General features: G+C 37.4%; 3 protein-coding genes across 3 annotated transcripts in view; 1 reads left to right on the top strand and 2 right to left on the bottom strand.

Annotated features, from left to right (window-relative positions):
• Window positions 1-87: 87 nt before the first annotated feature.
• LOC138047443 (glycosyltransferase 1 domain-containing protein 1-like) lies at window positions 88-12,072 on the bottom strand. Its single transcript, XM_068894295.1, has 13 exons — window positions 11,863-12,072; window positions 11,044-11,195; window positions 10,317-10,422; window positions 9,199-9,250; window positions 9,042-9,078; window positions 6,463-6,519; window positions 5,026-5,102; window positions 4,208-4,277; window positions 2,699-2,748; window positions 2,579-2,622; window positions 2,011-2,131; window positions 1,703-1,801; window positions 88-1,252 (listed from the first exon to the last, which is right to left on the bottom strand). The coding sequence occupies exons 1-13, from the start codon at window positions 11,928-11,930 to the stop codon at window positions 1,094-1,096; spliced, it is 1,092 nt and encodes a 363-aa protein (XP_068750396.1). The 5' UTR covers window positions 11,931-12,072; the 3' UTR covers window positions 88-1,093.
• LOC138047446 (centromere protein V-like) lies at window positions 11,980-18,280 on the top strand. The gene is made up of 3 exons (XM_068894298.1): window positions 11,980-12,183; window positions 13,863-13,932; window positions 14,508-18,280. Exons 1-3 carry the CDS (start codon window positions 11,993-11,995, stop codon window positions 14,751-14,753), a joined length of 507 nt encoding a protein of 168 aa, XP_068750399.1. The 5' UTR covers window positions 11,980-11,992; the 3' UTR covers window positions 14,754-18,280.
• LOC138047444 (melanopsin-like) overlaps window positions 17,052-18,402 on the bottom strand; it is a 1,830-nt gene continuing 479 nt past the window's right edge. The window contains exon 1 of the mRNA XM_068894296.1: window positions 17,052-18,402. This exon is cut by the window's right edge and continues 479 nt beyond it. Coding sequence (XP_068750397.1) covers window positions 17,790-18,402 — 613 coding nt within the window. The 3' untranslated portion in view covers window positions 17,052-17,789.

Below are 18,402 nucleotides of genomic sequence, written 5' to 3' on the forward strand. Positions count from 1 at the left end.
CCTGCTATCTTGTGATACTGGCTCCCCTGTGCAGAGTGCATCCAGCCTACTTTCCATATCGTCAAGTTAAAAATGAAGAGGTAGGTATTCATTTTGATGAAACAATTTATTCAACAGCACGTTAGACAATGACTATTACCACAAACAAAAAAAAATTCCAAAGGACTGAATAGGTTTGCACACAAATGTCAATGTATTTTAAAATACTTGATGAGATTAACTTGCACTTATAGTCTCTGGCAAATTCAGCAATAAAAATGCTCTGTATATACATTTACCTTACATTCTTGAATTAATTTAATAGACAATGTACTATGTGATAAATACTATAATAAATAACATACAGTTTTAGTATCTAGTTATTTTTTTCTGGACTTACAATATTTAAAGAAAACAACAAAACTTTTGAAATTACAAGCCATGTTTCGACAGAAACTTCTGTCATCTTCAGTTGATTAATGTACAAAGCATTAAGTTGAATTTATAAGTCGGAAAAAGTGCTAATTATGCCAGTAACAACGGAAAACTATCCTTTTAGTTCTCACATTTTCACGTTTTATGTACATTCCCTTGTTACTGGCATAATTAGCACTTTTTCCGACTTATAAATTCAACTTAACGCTTTGTACATTAATCAACTGAAGATGACAGAAGTTTCTGTCGAAACATGAATTGTAATTTCAAAAGTTTTGTCGTTTTCTTTAAATATTGCAATATAATATTGCAATATATTATTATTAATCCCTTACATAAGCATGCCATAGGCAAAAGTATTTAATAGTCTTGAACAATTTGGGGCTGAACTGAACTGAATTTATGCTTATCATTCTCGTAAGGCCATAAACACACCTAAATGTCGTTATTCTTTTTTCCCACCGCTTTGGACAAAATTTTCAAGAAAAACAATCATGGCAAATGACTTTTACCCAGGACCCTATTATTTGGGCTCCCACTTGACCTTGTTTTTTTCAAAACTTGTGCAAAACCATAAAAGACAATAATTTTAAAATAATGGATTTCAGTCTATAATTTGACATAAATTATGCCTAAATGTTGTCTGCAATGATTTTCCACACAAACATCTACTGACTGATTAATTGGAAAGAGAAACTAGTTTTTCCACCAGGCATCTGTATGTTTTTGTTTCCTTGTCTGTGGAGTGATGTTTACTCAAGTATGTTTTTGCATTTTTTGTGAGAAGAGTGCGGAGTGATGGAGATTCCTTCAACTCTCTTGCAAGCTCAACAAATTGCTGAAAATTAAAAGACAATAAAATTAATACCTAGAGACAGCACTGTGCAAACAAAAACGTTACTATGCATGTGGATAGCAATATTGTGCAGGCAGTGGGAATCTTTCTCCAGGTAACAAAAAGCATTGTCACTTGGGATTACTCTTTATTTGGATTGTTTTGTTTTCTCTCTTTTGTTTTATTATTTTTTTTACGTAATCTCTGCTCCGGTAGAAGAAGGAACCAGCCGTGGCAGCAAATTAATGACCTCATGATCTGGGTTGGCCCTGTGACTTGTGTCATCAAGTAAGGAGATGTAATGAGAAATTCATATTGATTTCTGAAAGTGATAAGGTATGGCCGGGCCATTACTGTATATTTTGATTTTTGAGGCTTTATTTGATGAAAGCTTTTTGCAATATTTTAATGATTTCTACACCATTACCCGTACAAGAATGATTGCAAGCATACCTCTGGTGTATCATACAAAAGCCCGGTCTCTCTGTGCTGAATCACAGCAGAATTTCCAGGAATGTTACGTGCTAACACAGGGCAACCAAGATTCATTGACTGCAATTTTAAAATCGACCTGGACAGTTCAACAACAACAACAAATAATAATGATAATAATAATTGATTTTATTGAGGCCTTAATGTAGATTTCACTTGTGTATCATAATTTAGGACTGAAGTGTTTATCAATAACTGAGGACACTACAGCCTGAAATGAAACAAACTTTAGAAACAGATTACAAAAAAGTAATGATTCATCATCAAACCTCAAGAATTGCAGAGGCCATTCCTTCACTTGTTGAACTGTTCACAACAGCAAATGAATCCTGAATGGCAGCATGAAGATCACAAGATAATAATGGCTGTATTACCACAACTCCAGGAAATCTAACAAAAAATTATTAATAATTTTATGTACCGGTAATAGTCTATTGCTGTCAACCAGTGAAAAGAGGGGTACTACAAGCGAGTTTTAATAGTGTTACAGGTGATAACTACTAGCCGTGAATAGTGGTTTGAAAAAGTGCCAATTAAAAAATTCCTTTTTTGTGGGGAGAATGTTCACTTGAGACAAGTTGAGTTTGGAATGTCTCCTAAACTCACCAGAACACAGTTAGAGATCTCCAGTTATATTTTATGATATGAATGGTTCCCTATAGAACATCTTACGCAGTACATGTAGAAGTTCGAGATTAAAATATATGATGCTGGTGATGCAACATAAGATGGCAGGTACAAAATAACACTTCTTAGACATTGACAATTTGGCACAAACCACAGATTATGGGTCATCAAGGTAGCTTGAGAACCCTCTATATAGTGAAATGATTTTACCTTTGGACTTCCCTTTTGACTTGTCTTGCAAATTCAGTGTCAAGCTGAAACAAATAAATATCTTCTCTTGAGTGTTACTGTAATAATCAGTGATTACATTTATGAGGGTTGATCAATTACCTCTGGCCCCACAATTATTAAATGTATACGCTTGTCCTTTTTGTGCCACTCTAAAAAGGCAAATCAAACATAGACAATTTAGAGGCTTTATGTTTATGGGAGGCACGGTGGCCTCATGGTTAGAGTGCTTGTCTCCGTATCGAGTGGTCCGGGTTCGCGTCATGGCCGGGGACATTGTGTTGTGTTATTGGCTAAGTCGCTTTACTCTCACGGTGCCTCTCTCCACCCACGTGTATTTATAAATGGGTACCGGCGAAATGCTGGGGATAACCCTGCGATGGACTAGCATCCCATCCAGGGGGGAGTCTCAATACTCCTAGTCGCTTCATGCTAGGGAAACCGGAGATAAGCGCCGGCCTGATGGGCCTTCTGGCTAGTAAGCAGTGACTTTACTTTTACCTATGTTCATAAAATGTATAAGTTAGTGGTAATTTGCTGTATGGGTCAAATACTATGGCAGCAATGTAATGGTTTTGACAACATGCATTTCTGATGGGGTACGTAGCACTAATCAGGTTTCAATGAATGGAAGGCATTAGAAGAGATATGGGGTTATCAAGGAAAAAGGGAGGTAATTCACAAAAATTGCCAATCCATGGCAAACAATGTTTAAACAGAAATATTATGACATTATCATCTGTTTAAACACTAATAATAAATAATTTATTATTGCTCTGAGTTGGTAATTTTTTTACAATCATGTTATTATGATTCTCAGTTGAGTACAACACTAGGGAAGTTTGGTGACAAAGTTTCAGCATTAAAGTTACCATGTTGTCAAGGGCAATGTTGTGGGTTTTGACCTCATTTAACTGGAAACGGTCACCAGTTTGATTTAGTGGTTACCATTTGTAGATTTTGGCGGGCTTCATCTCTCCTGACGTCAAGGCCCTGAAAGTTACTCTTGGAATTAACAAAGCAAGTTGCCCTTGACAACATGGGAACTCAAACATTGAGTCAACTTCCGAGTGGCATACTCAACTGAAAATCATAGTATCCTTCTAATAAGTTTGTACAATATGCAAACCAGCGAGTCAACATGCGAGCCATGCAAGTCAACATGCATGACTCGCATGACTCATTGGCTTGCAATTTGTCAAGAGCAGGAAAATAATATTCTTTATAAACGGAGGAAAAAGGGAGGTTGTGGCTCCAATTCCCATTATGGTCAGAGTTTTATTCTGTCCTATGTTGTGTGCAGGGCTCATTTCCACTTAACTACGGCTAATGCTCAGATGAATTACATGGGAATACAGATAGCACTGAAACTACGTAGAGAACCAACATCACCTCAACCCACCTGACACCTAGTCATGGATTCGAAGGCAGGACACATGGGTGGAAGGCAATAATAATTTATTATTGCTGTTCACACACTAATTTATTAGCGATTGATTATGCCAACCGAGTGGCCTCAATCTTTCAGATCTTTACTATACAAGCAATCTATTTTCTAGATACATTATATCTTCAGGAAAGATGAAAGTAGGGTAAGATGTACAAACTGACCTGCTATTGATTCTGCTAAGTACAGTGGGTCTTTGACACGCCTCAAACCAGCAACCAGCATGAACACAATCTAAAAAAATAAGTTACCACTTTGTTTTAATGTGAACTTTTTTGCAACACATCTAGTTGTTTTTGTCTATCTCAGACCCCTGCAGCCCCGAAAAAGCACCAAATTGTCCTTAATACGGCTGGGCTACAGTCCACCAGCCCCCCCAGGAAGAAAGGATGCCAGTAAAGTTGGTGATTCCGTTTATTTTTTAGAAAATTATGCACAGTCAATATTATGAGATGATTTCTTTTCTGTGTCCCTAATTGAACAATAACTTTACCAAAACCCAAAAATGCTAGTGAGACTTAATTGTTCAGCAAATCTGAAAATACTTGAGAGAATCTGATGATTTAATAGACCACCACAGTTGTGAATGTTACTCAAACAGTGACAAAAGTAAAGCCTGAAAATTTCAGGCTTAAATGAGATTTGAACTGCCATGAACTAACATGCTTCTTTTTGCAGTTCATATAATTATATTTGAACTGCAAAAAGAAGCATGTTATTGACCCAATCATCTGGCTCAACTTCTGTTTAAGCCTGAATTCCTCAGGCCCTTTTTTTAACACTTTTTAAGTACCGGTACCAGTAACATTTTATTACTGTAGTGATCTCAAGTCTTAGTGATAAATACAGTGTACTGCAACTTTTGTAAAAGGACCCTGTGTTCTATACATAAAAAAAGCATCCTTGCTTAAAAAATTAACTTAAGCACTACTTTAATTAAAAGATTTCGTTGTACAACTTGCTGGAATTCAAATGTACTCACCAAGTCAGAATTTGTAAGATCATGGATTGTCTCAATGCATTGGCAGCCTTTCAATGCTGCAGGTTGTTTCAGTGAATCTATAAAATATCCAATAAAACAATCATCATTATTAAATTTTCAACCTTGTTTATTGCATTTCTCGTGATGTGATTGCTTTACTCAATCTCGGTTATCAGCTCATATACTTAGTTTGACCTTATATGGTAACTGATTGTGCTAGGTGCTTAATACCCTGCATTCCATCCTGTAAACCACACTAAAATCGTGAGAAAAGGAAAACGAAACAATCCTCACGAGTTTCCGGGAAATAAAGTGGCAACATTCATTCCATTCCAGGCCCTTTCTCACAATTTTAGAGTGGTTTACTGGATGGAATGCAGGGTAAAGCGCCATTCTCATCTGGTTGGTTTTTAACAAATTCAGAAAATCACTTTCCTTTATGCTGCGACCATTCCACCTGGATTTTTTGGTTAAATGGTAACCACATATTGTCATCTCGCTTATTTTAGACAATTATGGCTTTTTAAGATGGTATTCGATTCTTTGTGAATGGTTGTAGATTTTTTTGAGGTGGTTGTTAGTGGTTCCATGTTCTACGTGAAGTAACTACGAACATCACATCTTCATCAATTAAATTTTTTTCGATTTCGCTCGGATTTTTTTGCTCGTATTTTGTACTTCCAAACTTTTGGAGTTTCAGGAATTTAATAAAACAATAACCATTCGGGCTTGTTGGATGTGAGACTGGTTATAGCCAACTTGACGCTACGTGCCTCACTGGCTATTTACCATCTCATATTCAACGCATGCTCATAGAATATTGTCATTATAAATAGAGGATATTACACGGTGGCGAGAAGATATGAATTTTATGTTCGAGTGGCAAGAACAATATCTCACGAGTGAGCGAAGCGAACGAGTGAGATATTGTTCTTGCCACGAGAACATAAAATTCATATCTTGGAGCCAACGTGTAATGTTCTTTTTATTATATGGAGACTAAATATTGAATATTTCCGATTTTATTGTGTTTCAAAGTAGTCAAGTTTTACAAATACGGCTGAGCTTTATGAAAAAAAGGCGGGAATCGTGACGTCATTGAACGATACGACACTCGCAAAGGTGACATACGCAAAATACGCCACTCGGGTCCCGGATGAAGTGGCGTATGGAATCTACGAGTGGTTTAGTTCCCAGTAAAACACTCTCCTCCATATAATAAATATTATTTATTTCACTCTAGACTTACTAATGCAATAACTGAATAATAATTGAATGAATTGAAATTGTTATTAAGAATATTATTTTTATTGTAGTTGTAGTCTAGAGCAAAATTCAGACAAGCTATTGATTCGCGGTATGGAACCCGCAGAACAAAGCAAGCCAAGTGAGACACTTCTCCCAGCTAATTATCATTGTCATTGTAGGTCTGCTTACTCCTTGTTTGCTTTAAATATCCATGTAGCTTAAATCCAGAAGGTGCAACCAATGTAGCTATCATGGTAAAAAAAAACAGAATAAGTTAAGAAGACTAACTCATCATAATCCTGCTAAGTGTTTGTTAGTCATAGATGCAAGATTTGTATTTTGAGATTTTGTGGAGGCTAGGCCTGATTGATGATTTTCTCTGTTCACGAGAACATGTTCAAAACCTGTTTTCCAAATGATAAATAAGCTGATTTCAATTTTATACAGGTACAGACCATTTAAGCTGTAGATTTTTAGATGTGTAGATGTGTAGTATCTTTATCTACACTTCTTAGGCATCCCAGGGAAAAAGATCTCATGGATATACCCACCACGAGTCCCCTTGCAATTGGTTAAACTCTCATTTTACAGATTAAGTCTAAGTGCCCATTTCAGTGATTAGGTCTAAACTTTCATTTATCTTATTGCTATAGCTATATTTAGTTCTAGAAACTGATTTAGAATGGTTTTTTTTAGAGTTATGGTTGGTGTGTATATCCATGAGATCCTTGCCACCCCAGGACATCCCCAATTGACAATAAAAATCGGGGATGGACAATCTGCAAGCCAGCGAGTCATGTGACCCATGCAAGTCTCGCATTTAAGTCTAAGCAACCATTTCAAAATGGTTATTAAGCTTTCAATAACTGCATGACTCGCAAGTTGACACACATGGGCTCCCCATGTTGGTTTGCTTGACTCGCAGCCAATTGGCTCACTGGTTTGCACATTGTCTATAATCAGTGAAATTGTCTGTTATAAGACAGTAAAATCTGTTAAGAAGACCTGACACTCCCAAGAGTAACAAAAAACAAAAGAAAACTTGTCAACATTTTACATCTTGCCAGTGATATCACTATAATAATTATTTGTCCTTTATAAGCTAAACTAGTAAAAATCCTAATGAACGGAAAAACTCACAAATTTAGTAAGTTCATTCACAATAACTTTCTTTTGAGACTCCATCAGGCTTCAGCACTTCACATATGTTATTAGAATGATTTCTAATCTTTGTATCTATTAATATTTTCAAATGCAAAGATGTTCCGGTCTGCCAAATCTGCGAGCCAGCGAGCCATGCAAGCCATGCAAATTTTGCATTTGCCCATTTCAAATAGTGCTGATAAATAGTTATTAAGTCTAAGCACCCATTTTAAAACGGTTAGCTTTCAATAACTGTGTGACTCGCATGCTGACTCGCATGGCTCCCATGACTCGCATGGCTCGCTGGCTCGCACGTATGCATTAGTACAGCTCAGATATTACAAAGATTTACAAGGTCCCCAAAGAGTTGGAAGGTGTAAACTGCCGGTTGCAGGTCATTGTTACACCATAGCTGAAACAACCCAATCCTTTACTGATGGTAACATTAGGCCTACATTGACTATTTTCCCATATTTCCCACAATGCAATACATTTTGGGGGGTTCTTTACATAAAAACAATACATTAAGTTAATTACATGTACTCCTGGGACTGTATCATGCTTCAGTGAAATGGATATCCATTGTTTTAATGCAAATACCGGTAACCTCTCAAAATGAACTGTATTATAGGATTTGCAAAATTATGCTTTAGATAATGTTTAAGCCTAGGATTATTATTTTTGTAAAGGTTTGGATTGTTAATAATGACCCGCAAGTACCTAACTTGCAACCTGCATTCTGCACTTAATTTACACCCTCCACCCACAGAGTACAAAATAATTTCTAAAGAAAATGTGACCATGATTAGGCATAAAAGGTTAAAGTACATGTAACACAAAACTAAAAAGGAAATTCAGAACAACAAAGCTGCTCAGATAATGTATAATGCTGGTGATCAGTTTTCCAGGCGTCTGAATAAATAGATGACCACAAAATTTGAAAAACGTTTTCTCCTTGGAATGAGAGATGATTTGGTCTGCATAATGTACATGTTGTGCGATCGGAGGAAATAATATATTCTAATAATTTCACAGAACTGAGTCGGCAGCCACCATACCACTAAAACTAATAAATTGTTCAGTTTTTATTTAAAAAGATTCAAAACACACCGCAAAAACCAAATAAATTGTAGCCTGCTCATTTGTTTGTTAAGTCTCTTTGTTTTAACCATGATAATGCCCTGATATGTCCAGAAATGCCACTAATTAGATGCACAAAGATTTCAATAAGCTGCCACGAAGTACAAACACTGTCACAAAGTGTCCCCCAAATATTATATGCTCCTCAAGTCATCAAAAATCAGCATTTATTGATTCTTACACAAATTTATTACAAATAACACAATGACCCAATTGTCATAACAACATACTAAATGATTTACCGTACCGATACAAGTCCCATCCAAAAATAGCATAGCTAATTGAGTTGGGTGGGAGCAAAAAGGTAGCAAATGCTTAGACTTAAAGGGACATTCCCTGCAGCTGTTGGATGTCAAAATTGGGAGTGTATCCAATATTGCTAGGTAAATTCCTGGACATAAGTGATGACGCCGTATGAATCATTCAGTTTCAGGGAAAAAAATGTATATATATAAATATATATCATAAAATATTCCACTACTTACCTTGTGGCTGCAAAATGATTTTGTCTTCAATTCCAGGCTGTAAAACAAACATTGAGAGCAGAATATTTTTTCATTTAAGTTATGAAATTCAATGCTAAATGATTTTTCCTCAAATAAATCAGAATCCAGGACATCTCTAAACTATTGTTGCACTCACCCACATCAACAATGCTCGTCTTTTCATTGGCTTACTAAAAGCCACAAGATATCTGTAAAATGAGATTTTACTGCCCCATCAGTACAATATGGTTAATGGAACATGACAGTACTAAAAGGGCTATTTATGCCGTGATAGTTATCTTTGTGTTCCCCCTGCTTTGTAGTCGGCCGCTCAAGGTCATAAAATCAATGGTCTCGTTCTTTAATAAAATGAGGACATAAAAACTTTGTTTCTGGATCTCAGCTAGATTATAACGTAGACCTGCATTGGCCAAATTTGTGAAGGCCTCCTTCATTACTGCTAAAGAGCATGTGTAATGCTTACCTGCTACAGAGCAGAACCTGTACAACTGGCTACTTTAATAGACAGAGTCTATTGTAGCTACATGTGTATAAAAGCCTCAGTTAGTCGTCCAAGGTTCACTTGGCAGTTTGTCTTCCATAGTATTAAAACCAACGAGCTGTTTGCAATTTGTTAAAGTTTTTCCCCTCTCTCCCTCCCTCCCTTTGGAGATGGGTTGGATATATCGCTTTGCCTTCATTAAAATCGGGTCACTCCTGCGTGGTGCGGTTAAGTCTGCACAGTGACTTTCCCTAAGCTTGTTGGCTCGTTTGCCTTTGTACGTTGTACACTAACCAATACTCTTGTCCGATCCAGCACGTGCTGTTTACCACTCAGCTCGTAGTGCTTGGGAGATAAGTGAGGTTGTTCAATGTCACACAATCTGGGAGTAGTATAAGCTAACCAGCCGCAAGGCAGTGTTCCCCTCAAAAAATGCCAATATGTCTGTTGTCTCATTCTATTGCACCTTGCGTTATGCGTTTAAAAGCTAATTATGTTGATACCAAGGAACAGTGACATTAACTAATTATTTGAAGACTACATTATTGCCTGTGGTGTTTACCTACAGTAATTTCCCTTTGGTTTGTGAAGGAGTCAAAGGGACAACACAAATAATTTTATCAAGGCTGAACATAACATCAGTACAAGTGAGTACCACCTTTATTTCCGGGTAACAAGAAAACAGTTGATATATCGTAATAATTTGGGAGTGACTGTCTATATATATAGCCACAGCTCTTTTTTTGGAAAACTGTTTACACTCTCATATGTACCTCGATTCTTCAACCACTTTGCTTATGATTTCAAATTTTTCCTCATCTTTGCAATGTTCATTGAGATCTGTTCCTCCAAATACAATTGCAAAAGGGACTGGACAATCTGAAAAAAGACCCAATAAAATGATAGCCTCAATACAAAGGCCTTTTGGTCAGTGTCTAAACTGATAAAAGACTGATTCTTACTACCTTGAGATTGGTCAATTAATTGATTGAAGAATGGATGGATCAATTATTGATTGATTTAGAGCGATTTTCAATTGAGTGTCGTAAAACCAAAACCAAAGTAATTACTTTGGCCAATCAAAAAGGATGGAGACAATCCGGTAAACCAATCAAAACTCGACGTAATTACACGCAGCCGACACAAAGCGCGGGAAAATGTGCACGCGCGAGCTACGATTGGTTTTGGTTTCACTTTTGATTGGTTGAAAAAGTGGCGCGAGAACTTTGAACCAATCACTGAGTGAAGTAATCATAAACCAAAGCAATTAGCTAATTACTTTCGACACTCAATTGAAAACCACTCTATCGACTGGATGACTGCCTGCCTGATAGACTAATAATGGGCTGGTTTCCGACTGAAGAAATGGCTGCATTAAAGGCTGATGAATATTGAAAGATATTGGATTGAATGATGATGGATTGCACCACTGCTATCCCGTCTGCTATTTAGGACATTCTTATGACAAAAAACAAAATCTTTTTTGCAAGGTTTTTTTACCTAATAAAAGTCTTCCAGATCTCCATGCATGAATTCCAATAGCACATTTAATGCCATGGATGGAAACAAACTTTCTCAGCAGTGACCCATCTTTGAAGCATGTGATACAGCGCAACCAGCAATCATAATTTTTGTTTTCACACAGCGATTTACTGAAATTTGAATATATATCAAAATTAATGTCAACCACCCATGAATCACATTACGTAATTGAACTGTTAAACTGTAGATGCAGTTTATGCAAAATGACTAAAGCAATGACAGTAATATACTAAGTTTAATCACAGCCAAGCCATTTGATCTAGGGTCCCCGTCAACCCTTAACTTTCTCCAAGGCAATTTCTTTTTTAAAACAAGATATATTTGGGGTGCAAATTTTCCTTTTCCTGCAAGGTAAAACTTACGCAGGTCATATGGGGATGGAAAGCGGAAGGATATTCATGGAATTGAACTCTTTTTCACATCCGAAGATAAAGGACTCTGGCTCGAAGATCGTCTTTTAGCATATTGAAATTTCTACGTACTTGTACCATTTGTGAACACGAAGGTCAGGGGAAAAGGTCAATGACTTATAAGCTCATTGATGAGTTAAGCTTATCACTTCCTTTCAACGATCACAAAATTCGATCTTCATCGAATATACTTCGATCGAATTTGTACGTTTCACGAGTTCTAACTAAGCTAAAAGGTAATCTGAAACCGCTCTTAGAAACGTTTTATTGTTAAACGTGTCAAAGCGGAAGTGATCACCTCACGCAGTCACGTTGTAAAAAGATGAATGAACTTTAAAAAGTGGAAACACAAATTGGTGTAACTCACTGTAATCGAGATGCGGTAGAGAAATTGCCAGTCTCTGCTGTCAATGAGGCGATAAGTAAGACCTTCATGCATCTGTGGGGTTGTCCTCAATCAGTCTTCTTCCATCCAAGAAACGATCATCAACTCTTAGATGTTTACATATTCTGTGATTATTTCCGAGCAACGTGTAAACTGGGCTTTGCAACCACGCATTCTTTTCGTGGACTGTTTGGAAATGGCTTCTGAGGGGTCGCAACTTGTTAAACACAGAGGGGGATGTCATTGCGGCAAGATCCGATATGAAGTGATGGCACCTGCAGTGTTATATGTTTTAGATTGCAAGTATGTTTATTAAATGCTATGAGCTGGAATTTTGAAGCACTTTCTTTCTCCAGGAGGTTGATACATGTTCATTCTATTAATTCCCCCTTAGGGGCTTAATGAAATTGAAGTTCAAAGTCGCTGAATATGTTTCAGTTTCAAAATTTTCACTTCAAGAGTTCATGATTTTTGAGCAGCTAGGTGACTTGCCTACTACACCTCCGCAGCTACTGCAGATCGTTTGACTTGATTTGCGTTTACAGTGATTTCAGTTTACAGTGTCCCCAATTTAATACTAGTGAGTCAGCGCCAGAACAACTAGACACTTAATTAAATAAAGTTCCTTTCTTTTCCTCTCCTTTCCTTTCCTCTACACCTCGGTGAATGACTTAATTAATTTGGGACAGCCGGACAGGTCATCAATTTATTAGAGGGTGACGATCATACAGCTGCAAAGAGAGGATGAATATCGGGCAATCACGGAAATGTAAGCATGAAATATTCGTTAATGAATGAATGACCAGTCTTCTATTGTGGAATATTAACAGCCTGTCACATTGGTATCCTGCATTCAAGCCCCAGACTCAGTTGGGTTCCTTAAAAAAGCAACATCCAATCCCGGAATCCGATTTGGTCTGCTCAAATTTAATGTGATTTCATTTGATCTGATTTATAATCTCAAGACTTGCCATCTAGTCTCACACAAAAACAGTGAGATTTTCAAAAGTCATTCCGAAATATACAGTTTGTGGCCTACCCGAACAACAAAAATGGCACAATATCATGTGCGCACATAATTTATATAATCTATGCAATTAAAAATAATTTAATTCTGATAAAATTATTGTGGTAATTATATATGTCTTATATGGGCTACATGGCAGTTGTAGACTGTAAACTATGCTGAAAAAGACATCAGATTTTTGCTTTCAGTTTCAGAATACATGTAACAAATCTTCCATCTCATGACTCATTTTCAATTTGTCGTGAGAATTTAGTGAGAAATCGTGAGATTGTGGTCAAAATCATGAGTCTCACAGCAAAACCGTGAGAGTTGGCAGGTCTGCATCTCTCCACCTAAAAGAGTACCAGTACTAGCTTGTTCTTACCCAGATAAGAGGACAGGAACAGGCCTTCCCAGGGAAGGGGGGAGGGGGTCCATCTTCCCTTGTTCCCTTTAAAAATGTGCTTGTGTTCCCTTGTTCCAAAAATTACTTTCATTTAATTAACTTGTTCTTAGCGTTTTTATCCCTAAAATGTTTTTTGTCCCCTTGTACCCTAAGATATGCTGTCTTTGTTTCCCTGTTTCCAATTAAAATTAGCCATGCATGTTCCCTTGTTCCCCAAAACCCCTGGGAGGGCCTCAGATGAGCTTGAGATTGGGAGGGGTGGGAGAGGGGGCTACAGCAGTATGTGGGTGTGAGGTGGGTATCACCAAAAGGCTACAACTACACAGAGTCACAGTTGGAGAACTTGACATAATTTGCTGCTTACTGCCTTTTAGAGAATGTAGCTTTAAAAGGCATCAAACTATGTCTGATTGTGAACCCAAAATTGAATTAAGGGGCTATGTCACGCAAAGTGATGTAATTCCATGACACCCAAAATGCTCAAAAAGCAGAATGCAATAACATCTTAAAAATGTTGAACAACATAGTGGCCTTTTATTGAACTTTATCATAATTTTGTTTCTCCACCAGCTGCAGTATTTGTGTGAAGAAACAAAACAAACATTTCATTGTTCCAGAGGCACACTTTACTTTGCTTCAGGTACAAGCTACTATCATATCTAAAACTACAAATCTAAAAGCACATATGGTGAGGATTCTTTCCAGCATCCTTTTCCTAAAGTAGTGGAATATTGAATTTATTGCCCTAAGGAGGCATGGTCATTGAAAAGTAAACAGATACATGTCTCAAAAACAAAAAAAGGTCATAGCTCATGAACATATAGGTAAATCAAAGTTAAACCATTAAAATGGAGATTGATGATGCTATTGGAGGAGGCAGTGCAGCGTAGTGGTTGGGGCGCTTGCCTTGAGTTTGGGAGATCCCGGGTTCAAGACTCGTTCTGACCACTCGTTGACTGGTAGTCCCTGGTTCAATTTCTTGGCTGCCACTTGCAAATAGCCAACTGAGTTGCCTCCGGTCAGTTGGGATTCTTAACAGTTGTTGTTTCGTTCATTGTGTTCCATTGGCCCTGAAAAGCCCCTATGGGGAGCGTCAAGTATGTCAAGTATGTATCTATGTATGTATGTATGTATGTATGTATGTATTGGGGAAGTTTTGTATGAATTATAATTATTATTTTAGTATTCAAACTCTTCTGCTTTTTGCTTGGTTAGGGAGAAGATGATTTAATTTGCTACACTTTTAATACCCATGCTGCAAAGCATCTTTTTTGCAAGACGTGTGGTGTGCAGAGTTTCTACAGGCCTCGTTCCAATCCAGATGGCTATGGAGTAATGCCACATTGTTTAGATGAAGGCACAGTAAAGGCTATAAAAGTTGATGCTTGTGATGGAAAAAACTGGGAAAAATTCATTGCAGAAAATCCAGAACTTCAACAGCGATCTAAGTTAAAGGATTGAATAATGGCAGTTCAAACTGACAGTGAATAAATTGTTGTCAATTTTAGAGTGGCATTCAATTTTATGCTTAGAGAACGGTATTACTATGATAATCTTGAACTCAGTGCATAAAAGTAAGGGTGCAGAAGAACAGCCTCAACTTTTCAAGACAACTCTGAGCCATAAATGAATGCATAAGTGAAAATGTAGTTTGAAGTGAAGAAATGACTTCTTTTAAGTTAAATGTAACAACTCGATCTGTGCAGGTATGTGGTTGCTTTTTAAGAAGGGAGATTTAACCCTTTGATGTCCAAACCGGCCTAAACCGGCCTAAACCGGCCAGACTTAGTATCTTACTCTGTCTAACGCCAGACTATTTTACTTGTCAATGGAGAACACCTGGGAGAAATAACCCATTGACCCCTGGGAGTGAGACTAACACCAGATGATTCTAATTGTGACCTGGGACGTCCGAGGACGTTTGAGGTGTCAATAGTTTGAGCAGTCAAATACTATGACCCCTTCATTAAGTGCACCTACAAGCTGTTACCCCTTTTGCCCCTACTAAGGGCTTCCCCATTTAAAGTATAAAATCATTTGAGGTTGGATAGAATAAAATCTTAAAAGGGGACATATAGCTTTTGAGGGGACGAAGATGTTGTTGACCCATTCATCCCTGAATCGGCTCCCATTGACAAGTAAAATTGTCTGGAATTAAACAGAGTAAAATCTGTAAGTCCCACTATCAGGATGGAAAGAGTTAGGCAGCAATTTTAGAAAGGGTCAACCTAATCCCATTGACTTCCAGGGGTTCCCCATTGACGAGTAAAATCGTCTGGCATTAGATACAGTGAAATACTACGTCTGGCCAGTTTGGACGCCAAAGGGTTATGTAAGGTATTAAAGCTTGTCAGCAATTTATAATGTACTTTTCCTGATAATTTTCAATGCTGGCTAAATTTCTGGGGGCAGGGTTTGTACAGCAGTCGCAGCTTTTACCACTACCGAAGACAACGCCAACAGGAACAAGGATGTTACAAATTTGCATATTAAGTCAGCAAAAGCAATAGCTTTGCACACTTGATCTGCACATGCATTTTTCATTTTTGTCTATTTCTTTGCCATAATCAGAAAAACAACAACATGAAATAACCAAATTTGAGGTATTTGAGGTATTTAGGGAGAACATCAGCGTTTGAGGATAAATTTCCATTTTCATTCCTAAATTGAGCACCATTCATACTGGTTCCATTCTTGAGGGTTTGCCACACCTTTGTCACATTACAATGCTTGGAATAGTAATGTGAAGCCATTACAATAACGGGAATTCACATTTAACAATGCCCTCTTCTTTGCCGTTGCTGTCATCATTGCTAAAACTCTCCCCAATGTCTAGTGTGCGACGCATGAAGCACAAAAGCAGCGGAGTGCAGGAAAATAATATCTTAAATTAGAGTAAAGGAAATTCAAAAGGACAGACTTGCCCTCATATAAGATTTTCTTTTTAATAGATTCAGCAAATTATATTTGGATTCAATTTCTAAACAAGTATGTGACCTCTTTCCATATATACATGTAACAATGTCACAAACAGTTGGAAACAGCTTGCGTTGGCTCGATTGCAAACCAGTCAGTGTAAAATGCAGACTGCAGACTGCCGACTGCAGACTGCACACTGCAGACCAGGCCTGGGCCCGGTGGTTCGAAAGCTGATTAACGTAATCCAGGATTAGCGTTAACTCTTGTTTCACGTTTTCAAGTTTCTGGTGAAAGTTTCTTTCACCTATTTTTCTTTTTCAAGATTGACTTCTTCTAATGTAAAGTTTTGTCGAATATCAGTGTTGCATAGCATTTGGGAGTAGAGAAATTCCTTGGTTAATCTTTAATCTGGGATTAGCATTAATCGACTTTTGAACAACCGGGCCCTGGGTGGTATGGGTGCTTTGCCAACATTATAATCTGTTTGATTCCAAATAATATTTGCCATGGAGCAAGTGAGTGAGCATAAAGAAAGTTTAAAACAAATCTATGCCAGAACTCTGTTTTTGACTTTGCAAGCTTTTTACCATATTTTTTGCATTTTCGACGAGAAATGCATCATGCAGCATCCAGAGTGCATTCCCCTCAGGATTCACAACACAACAATAATAAATGATTGTTGGCCTTTTTCCTAAAAAAATTTCAACTACCTATTCTTTTGAAATAACCTAAAGCACCATTCAGCTAATGGTAACATAAAAACAACTTGAATAGTTAGTCTTTTGGAGAGGCAAACAGAAGATATTTAAAAGTTACTCAACTCAATCATTATTCAGCTAAAAATGTCTCACTTTTGCATTTTAATCTCTAACTATTCATTCTATTACACAAATAAAAACAGCAATATCTGCAGCATTTAATTTCATATCCCTGGAATATTCTAGTTTATTTATTAACCAAGCACTGATGATCAACTGAAATAGTTACTTCAAAGAGAAATTATTATTACAAGTATTACCGATTGTGTTTGGTTCACATCCAATGAAAACTGATTAATGATTAATTGGCTTTTAAAAAGGGTCCTTTTTTCCCCCTACCTTTCTGACTGTCCTGCCCACATTTAAAATCAGATTCAGTGGAATCATTTTGATGCTGACTCCATCTTTAAAGGTGACTGAGTTTACAAATAAAAACTAAATGTGTACGCTTATATTCTATGCAAATTCCTGTCATGCCAGGTATTCAACGCTATCAATAATAATTATTTAATATCATAAGACACTCTACTTCTACGTAATTCAGCAAAAGGCTGATTGTTTTCAAATCTACTTCAAAAGCTCTAAATGTACATGTATCCTTTCATGAAAATTTCTACAACTTATGTGCCTTCTCTTATTCAAAGAAATACACCACAAACACTTCTTTTGACTATCCACCCTTCGAACAACTGGGGCCTGGCTATTGATGCTGCAAAAGTTTATGATAACAGTATCTGATATTCTCCAAGACATGACAGTAACACTAGAGACATGCTATGAGCTTCAAATGCTTGGTTCAGCTGATTTCATCACATGTTGTTTACACAGGACCAGTCCCATCTACAACAGTCACCTCAACACCACAGTGATCGTGCTCCGAGCTGGGAGAAGTGATCTCTGGCTCACTTCTGTGGTAAGAAGCAGGTGGAAGAGATGGCTTGCCACATTGACACATGCGCTGCCAAACAAGCTCCAAGGACTTTCTGTACTTCCGTAGGCGCCATGCAAACACAAAGGGGTCAAGTGCGAACTTCAACAGCAATATGATCAGTGAGATTATCCATGCAAGATAGGTTGCAAGTGTGAAACCATACACCATCGCAATGATCACACATATGCAAAAAGGCCAAACAGTCACAATTAGGACTGTAGTCAAAATGATAGTGCCATACACAAAGTCATTTTCTGCCTGGAGACGCTGTTTCTCGGATTCTGTCGGTTCTATAGAAGCCCCGTGTTCCTCGGAATTCTCCTGCAGATCTGCATTACGATGACGTTCGGTCAATTTACGGAACTGGCAATACACGACGAGATAAAGTGTGACAAGGGCAACAGTTAACAGCAAGTTGTGAATTAGCAGATCTATGAAAGAGAGCAGGCCTTTATTAATGCCTGTCATTTCTGGCAACAGCGCGAACAAGATGGAATAGATG

Source organism: Montipora capricornis, chromosome 4 (genome assembly GCF_036669925.1).
Source record: "Montipora capricornis isolate CH-2021 chromosome 4, ASM3666992v2, whole genome shotgun sequence".
Lineage (NCBI taxonomy): Eukaryota > Metazoa > Cnidaria > Anthozoa > Scleractinia > Acroporidae > Montipora > Montipora capricornis.

What these genes read in the sequence shown, in the direction of transcription:
- LOC138047443 (XM_068894295.1), bottom strand. Translation starts at nt 11,930, where the DNA reads ATGAAGGTCTTACTTATCGCCTCATTGACAGCAGAGACTGGCAATTTC. An exon ending in GTCAAAAGGGAAGTCCAAAG is followed by an intron (nt 2,132 to 2,578) that starts GTAAAATCATTT and finishes ATTTTTTGTTAG; the next exon opens with ATTTCCTGGAGTTGTGGTAA. An exon ending in TGGCCTCTGCAATTCTTGAG is followed by an intron (nt 1,802 to 2,010) that starts GTTTGATGATGA and finishes TTAAAATTGCAG; the next exon opens with TCAATGAATCTTGGTTGCCC.
- LOC138047446 (XM_068894298.1), top strand. Translation starts at nt 11,993, where the DNA reads ATGTTTACATATTCTGTGATTATTTCCGAGCAACGTGTAAACTGGGCT. An exon ending in TTATATGTTTTAGATTGCAA is followed by an intron (nt 12,184 to 13,862) that starts GTATGTTTATTA and finishes TTTCTCCACCAG; the next exon opens with CTGCAGTATTTGTGTGAAGA. An exon ending in CACACTTTACTTTGCTTCAG is followed by an intron (nt 13,933 to 14,507) that starts GTACAAGCTACT and finishes TTGCTTGGTTAG; the next exon opens with GGAGAAGATGATTTAATTTG.